Here is an 8,123-nt window from a genome sequence, read left to right on the forward strand (position 1 = left end):
CTGTCTCTCTCTGTCTGTCTGTCTGTCTGTCTGTCTGTCTGTTTTAACTTGACATTTTAATTATCTTATCGTCTTAAAAACGTGGCATGTATACATTGGCTGGCAACTACACTGTAAAAAATGATTGTGATTTGAACAGTAAAAGACTGTAAAAATGCTACAGTAAAAACCTGTTAACTGGTTAACAGTAGGTTTCCATACTATATTCGGTGAATAAATGTAATTACATTTAATGTAATTTTACAGTAAAATACTGTTAACAATACGGTTTTTGGAAGTGAAAAAGAAAAAGTCATTGTATAATTTACAGTGAAAAACCATAAATTGACACTCCCAGAATTCCCTGCATGACACTTCATATTTGATGTTTTTTTGTTGAAATAACATGTTACAATGGTTCAAAACAGATATTACTTCAATATGTTGGTTTATTAACATTACATCAGTTAATGAAAATTTCATTAAAACGGTATTTTATTGTGAATTTCAGTCAAGTCTGTAAAACCTAAAATGTTGCTACCATATTTTTTATGGTGAAGTTCTGGCAACCGCAGCTGCCGGAATTTTACCGTAAATGTCACAGATTTTTTTTTTTACAGTGTAGAGATAGACTGCTGTTGACTGTAGGTTAATGATTTTTTTATGTTCATAATATAGAAATACAATATATTGACTTCTAAAAGCAATAGAAGTATCTTAAACTTTTAATTTAGAGGCTTTTTTTAAGTATATGCACTTAATTCTGATTAATTTGATTAATGAGTCCTCATAGACCATTCAAAAGATCAAATATGACAGGAAAGACATGTTTAATGTGACAAAGTATTTCAATTTTACATAAATGCTGTTCCTTCTAACTTTTTATTCATCAAAGAATCCTGAAAAAAAGTCATATTATAAAATAATAATAATCGGCACAACTGTTTTCAACATTAATAATAATAAATGTTTCTTGAGGATCATGTGACACTAAAGACTGGAGTAATGATGCTGAAAATTCAGCTTTGCATCACAGGAATATGTTAAAATAAAGTTATTTGAAATTGTGATAATATTTCACAATATTACTGATTTTAAAGTTAAAAAAGCTGATGTGTGTAAATTTTACCCCATTAGAAACATTTAAATAAAAAAACAATAATTGTTTTCAAACAGGTTTCCCCAAGCATTCTATTGTCTGTTTAAGCCTTTTCATAATAATTACACTCTTAAAAATAAAGGTGCTTAAAAGGTTATTCACAGCGATGCCATAGAATAACCATTTTTGGTTCCACAAAGAACCATTCAGTCGAAGGTTCTTTAAAGAACCATCTCTTTCTTACCTTTTTATAATCTGAAGAACCTTCTTTCGCCACAAAGAACCTTTTGTGAAACAGAAAGGTTCTTCAGATGTTAAAGGTTCTTTATGGAACCATTTAGACAAAACGGTTCTTCAATGGCATCGTGAAGCACCTTTATTTTTAAGAGTGTAATTCACAATTATCTGTATGTGTCTTAACATTTTGACTTCTTTTGCGATTCTTATGCTTAGAGAGTTCTGTAAATGTCTGTATGTCTTCAGTGGACATGTAAAGCCATTCATAAATCACGAAGAAGGAAAATAGATGTATATACATGTACATAGGTAGCTCCTAATGCCCTCCAACAAGTAATTAGACTTGCGAAGGAAACTTTGGAAATCATCTGATGTTCCCCAGAGATTCTGGCGTTTTGAACTGCTGTGTAGGTAGACTCGTGTTTATCCTGGATGGGATTCTTGATTAAAATGGCAGAGAGTACGAAATCGCCTGAGTTTGCAGTGGTTAGGCCACCAAACTAAAATATCTTCTTTAGCAAAATAATGTTGTTTCGCTGTTTCTTGCCTTTTTTTCTTACTCTTTCGTTCAACAATTTTGATTTAATTTCAGCTCTAGGAGTTATTTTTAATGCATGTTGTACTTGTAAGAGTGCCATTCGATATTAAACATCCCCTCTGCCCACCCAGCCCCCCCCCCATCCTACGCTGAGGGCGATTTTTATTTTCCTTCCAAGCTGCAACTCCAAAAACAGTCAAGCAGACACCACAAGAAAGGCCCTCTAGGTCACTGGAAGATGTAGACTCACGATTGGACGGCAAAATAAAAATATCTACTTTCATTCAAATTATACCTTACAGACCATTCTGAACAATTCACATCAAATATAAACATCCTTTTGGAAATATTACTTCACATATTGAGTTTCTCTCTCTTTGGCTCTGCCATGGACTTTCTAGAGGCCGAACAGTATTTCACGAGTCCCTCTCTTCTGTAATACGGTGGATCGTCTTAATATAGTAGATCTTCAACGATGCTCAATATTTGTATTTGTAGCTCCTGCCAACAGGAACTGCTTGCAAGTGGTGTTTGTTTCCTATAAAAGCATGTTAATTCAGAGGCGGCCACAGTGTAAACTAACCTGGCGTTTTACAGATGTAGCCTGTTAAATTAAATCACTGTACCTGCCTGTTCATTTCGTACGGCTAAGGGCAGGATATCGAGCCAAGTCTTAACGTGTGTGTATATATATATATGATCTGTGTTATTGCAAATTTATTTTTAACATTTTGAAAACATTCTGCCTGCCAAATTGGTCCTTCATTATGTGGTATTCATTTGCAGATTTTAAATATTATATCTAAAATTAACAGCCTCGAATGACTTGGTGGGGAAAACAGTTTGAAAAAAAAAAAGTAAATACAATTACAAATTGAATATTAATTCATACATATTTATTATAAAATGGGGGGGAACTGTGATTGATTTTGAAAAAAAGAGAACATTTTAAGAAATTAATACTATTATTCATATTATTATTCAGCAATAATTGTGAATCAAAAGATTTCTATTTCAAGTAAAAGCTGTTCCTTTGAGCTTTCTGTTCAAAAAATCCTGTATCGTAAAAAATGTACTTTCCACAAATATTAAATAGCACAAATGTTTTCAACATTAATAATAATATATTTTTTTAAGCAGCAACTAAGCATGTTAGAATGATTAAAGGATCATGTGACACTAAAGACTGGAGTAATGATGCTAAAAATTTGGCTTTGCCATCAAAAGGAATAAATAATTTCAAAGTATATTCAAATAGGAAACATTTATTTTATATTGTAAAGATATTTCACAATATTACCCTTTTTTTCTGTATTTTTGATCAAATAAATGCAGCTTTGATGATAAAGAAAAAGAAAAAAAAAATCTTACACACCCCAAACTTTTGAACAGTAGTGTCTGAATTTTTTTTCATGAACATTTAATGACATCAGGTGACAATAATAAGGGTTGTTGTGTTACCAAAAAGTAGCACATTGTCACATTTAGATGCATTCAGTTATAAGAGACAATGCTAATATTTAAATTAGTGTAATGCATTGGTGATGTGGGTGTGAAGAGAGAGAAAAAATATTTACACAAGAATTGGTAATGAGCTTTGAGCCGCTGGGTATGCCTGGATAATGTTTAATGCCTTTCATAATTAACATAGCAAAAACAAACCATACATTAAACCTATTATTCAAACTGTAGAATGCGTTTCACTTTCTGAAGCATTTAAATATTCAGTTGAAAGTCCTTTAAGGTATATTGTGGTGGTATAGATGTTTTCCCCCAACAAATACATATGTCACATAATTTTATGCAAGCAACACAATACCATTGTTTATAAGCTTTCCTTATATGTTTATCATGTAACTTTGTAACTGTACCTTGCCAAGCTACAAGCTTAAACTCCAGATAATACCTTTTTAAAGTAGTTTGCTACACTGCAAGTGTACTGACATATCTGTATATACTGCATTAAACCTGAACTAGAAATGACCTAATTATTTTATTTCAAAAGTTAAAATGCAATGCCACACAGGGAGTTTGGGAACTGCTTCATTGAGCTGCATGCACAAAACAATGTAACGCATAAACCAGCAATGTCTCATTTTGTCACGTAACACCACTATGTGTTAATGGAAAAACTACACTGTTTTGAACAAACTGAGCTATTGTTATGCAATAAGTTTAGCTCCACATACTGGTACTGTACACTGCAAAAAATGATTTTCTTCAAAATAACAAAACATTTTTAAATGAAGAAAAATTTACTTGAGTGACTTTATGCTTTAAACAAGAACAAGTATCTGCCATTTTTCTGACCAACTGGCATATTTTTTTTCTTCTTTTATGTATAAACTCACTTAATTTAGATACATTTTTCAATATATCTTAAATATGTTGCTTCTCAAGTAAATGTATCTTGATTTAAGAATGTTTAGATATTTGTACTGGAAAACAAGAAAATCATTTTGTGCAACGAGGTTAACTTTGCGCTGAAATTAATTATCTGACACATTCCATACATTCCAGACTTTTGATACATTCTAACGACAGCATTCTTCATCTGTTTAAACAAATACCTACGAGTAGGATCACAGAGCCACTGCCAGGCAAACGTCTGCGTGCCGTGTGAAACCAGTGAGTCACAGAGCGTGATAGTGGTCTGTCACATGCTCTTCTTCACACACCCGGCTGTCAGGTACCGAATAATGTATCGCCTCTTACAGGAATCCCTCATTTGGAGAACAGAGAGGCCGACTCATTCGCACACGCACATGCATACCGAGATGGATGCACGGTGCCAGGCATATGTTGGGGCTTTATGAATAAGAAACTGAAAGAAGAGACGCACACCTCCGCGGTGTAAGCAGCTCTCCTCACATCACCTCAGGGTCAGCGGAGACGGGCTGCAGCACGCCGACCGACCGAGAAGGATGGAGAGCTAGAAAGAGTGCAGGAGGGAGAGAAGAGCAAGCGTGCATCTGTGGAGAGGGAGAAGCTCAGCATTCACGCCCCCCTCTGAAGCCTCATGACTCACGAGGGGTGAGCAGCAGCATCACACCCACCCCTTCCCTCTCCAGTGCCAGGAAGAGCCGGCGAACCACGCGTCTCCAGAAGAAGGAAAACAGAGGAAGGAAAAAAGTTGGCCCACACGACTCCAGTGATGTCACGAGCATGTGACCCTGCTTCTCCAGTGACAGTGTTCTGAGGGAAAGAAAAAAGATTTTTTAAAGGCTCATGCCTCTTTGGGTTTGTGTGAAGGCTCCGCTCACCTCCTGAGCAACCACAGAACCGCAGAAAAGTTCGGCTCAGGATTTTTGCACGGCGGCGCGTAAATGGTTAACTGTCGCCGGTCAACTTCAGGTTTGAGGACCGCACCAACCAGTAAGTACGCTTCGATCCTCTGCAGCGAGCTTGGCTCCATGCTGTCCAATAAGGCGACAGATTTTTGCATTTTTTCCTAAACCAGAACTGGTCATTACTTGTGGTCATGAAAATAGTTGATACAAAAACGCATTTCTTGTGGATGTTTTTTCCTTTTTTGCATCTTCCCCTGGCACGCTGCTCACTTTCAACCTAAGAGGCGTCAAGGGTCACCAAAAACCACAGAGAAGCAAAATTTGGGCGACCATGGCATCCAACAGCCTCTTTAGTTCTGTGACCCCATGTCAGCAGAACTTCTTCTGGGGTAAGTGCCCGAGGTTTTCACCCTGTTTTTGACCATGCGGTAGAGCGTATAATAAGGAACTGCGTTTTGAGAGGCAACAATCATGTGTTGATGTTTACAAACATTCGGCTAGGCCAGCCGTCGGAAAGCCTGACTGCGTGCAGGAACCGATGTAGGGAAGATCGGGCGCTGGAGTGTCATTTTCAGTGTAATGCATGCTTTTTGGGATGTGCGTCAAAATGCAGGGGTGTGAAATCTAATATAAAAGCAACTAAGTGAATGTTTGACATTGACTGTTAGGTTAGTGGGTGTGTACTAGCTGAAAGCCCAGAAGGGCTACAGTTGAGAAAGCCACCATAAAATCTTCAAAAGTTGAGAAATGTACTAAATATTCTTTGCACAATGTATTTAATTCAGAATAGAGTGTGCACATCTTTTCTATGCATCTTTCTCAGACTATATACAGTATATATATGTATATATTTTTTAATTCTATTAAATTTTTTTATTCTTTTTATCATTTAATGTTTGTTGGCACCTCATGCTCAGCAGAAATACTATATATATATATATATATATATAAAGAATGTCTGAAATTTTATAAAACTAACTAACAGGCAAGCACAAAACCATACTGTGCATAAAAAATATGACTTTCTCATGTCATGAAGGAAAAGTAAGAGAGCCCATTCATTCTGATGTATGGGTTTTGCCGAATCCTCCAAGAGAAATGTTGTAAAGCCGTTTTCAAGTCTGAAAGTCTGCTTTCCAAACACAGCTGTGCGAGGCCTGTTCCCTCAGCACGCGTGCTGTTCTCAGCCGTACACACAAACCCGAGAGCCACTTGTTAACCTCTGACCCTCGGCATGCTCCCAGGGGTGAGACTAGACCAGGATGAGAATGGGACGGGGAAAGCTTAGCGCCTGCTGTAGGGCAGCATGTCTTGATTGTGGTTTGTGCAGATATGTGCAGATGCATAGTAAAAGCCCACCTGAGACCCTTTGTTAAGTTTCTGTGTGGTTTTATTATGAGAGGTACAGTAGATGCTTGGCTTAAATTCTCAATGATTTGCAATATTTTTTTTATGCTCAGAGAGTTTTAAAATAGCCATGTTTTGATTTAAAGCATCATGTTATATTTGGTGGATAATTGCATTCTGGTTCCAGATCTGTTTAACCCTCATGATCTTTTTGGGATATCAGAGACAACCAGTCCTGTTTGATAGCTCAAAAAAATTATTTCAATTTGACAACTTGCTTCATATGTCCTTCGTGAAATAATTTACTTCTATGTGTGTTTTTAAAGACTCCAGATATAAAACATGAGTAAATGTAAGAAAGTTATTTTATAGTATTTTTCTACAGTATGTTTTTAATGAGACTTTGTGATTTCGAATTTAAACTTATTTTTATGTTGCCTGCTTGATAGATTTTGATCAGGTCAGAGGAACATATTAGAAAAATATGATGAAAATAAAAGGCTAATTTTAAAGTTGCTAGTATTATTTTAAACATACAGCATTGAGGTCTCTGTAAAGTTTATATTGTGTGTTATACACAGTTTGATCAGTTTGACTTAATGCATTCAACAGTTTACATATTCGCAACATATTTAATTAATACATTTGATATATTTTAACTAATCTAAAATGAGATTATTTTTAACTTTTCATATTAGTGTGAGCTGATATCACGACCAGTGAAGAAGAAGGAGGCAGGAAAGAAACCAGACCCAAACAGACACATTATATTTCATTCAGGCTCCACTATTGAGAGATTTGGATTTAATTAAGTAGAAAACATTCTCTGTAACGCTGCCTAATGGCAGATGGGTGTGGAGTAATTGTCTACATGTGTGGCATGAGACAGACTCGCTAGGTTTCTCCAGGGCATATTTTGTTGCTCATTATCAAAACCGAGCTATACAGTATTGACAATTATCCCATGGTAGCAATTATCATTTAGCGAGAATGTAAGGGAGACATTTAAAAATAAAAAAGCTAAGACTGATGAAAGAAAGAAGACGGTTTAGAGACTCTAAGGACTCAAAGTCCATAAGCATTCCAGAGAATCCAAGAATCCCAAATCATTTGAGAGCAACATCAGACGAGTATTAAAAGGCAGCTTCTGTTGCATGCATCGTCTGCTCAGATCCCACTGACCGCCGTCATTCCTGAGACATCTTAAAAGCAAACCAGACTTACTTTTTCCAAAGCAGTGCCAGAGCAGGGAAGCCCTCTCATCAATAGGTAATTGAAGCGAGGGGAAAATCTCTGACCCTGAGCTGCAGCTTCTGTGAAGGAGAGGGCCATCTAAAAATATCATCAAAGCCATATTCATTTAGTGCTATTTAATTGTAGCTGGCGAGCAAACGTAATTTTGATAGCAAGTTTTAGATATTGAATGGTCCTTTGGGTGGATTAATTTACTAATAGTCAGGTAGAGCTTTGTGTCTAAATTACATCTTTTATGAAAGGACTTTGAGGTTACAATCTCCTTAATCACTGCTGATTAACTCTTTAACCAAAATAGCATAAATTAAAAATCAGTAACAAATATCATTAAAATTATGAAAGTGAGGCTAGATCTATCTTTCTATCTATCTATCTATCT

At 36.0% G+C, this 8,123-nt stretch overlaps 1 protein-coding gene across 1 annotated transcript in view; it reads left to right on the top strand.

Moving 5' to 3' along the window:
• The first annotated feature begins 5,197 nt into the window (after positions 1-5,197).
• LOC107678859 (runt-related transcription factor 2-like) overlaps positions 5,198-8,123 on the top strand; it is a 54,314-nt gene continuing 51,388 nt past the window's right edge. The window contains exons 1-2 of the mRNA XM_016474285.1: positions 5,198-5,228; positions 5,426-5,532. Of these exons, the coding sequence (XP_016329771.1) occupies positions 5,475-5,532 (58 nt within the window). The 5' untranslated portion in view covers positions 5,198-5,228; positions 5,426-5,474. The remainder of the gene's footprint in view (positions 5,229-5,425; positions 5,533-8,123) is intronic.

The sequence above is a fragment of the Sinocyclocheilus anshuiensis genome, unplaced genomic scaffold, assembly GCF_001515605.1.
Source record: "Sinocyclocheilus anshuiensis isolate Anshui unplaced genomic scaffold, SAMN03320099.WGS_v1.1 scaffold1049, whole genome shotgun sequence".
Taxonomy (NCBI): domain Eukaryota; kingdom Metazoa; phylum Chordata; class Actinopteri; order Cypriniformes; family Cyprinidae; genus Sinocyclocheilus; species Sinocyclocheilus anshuiensis.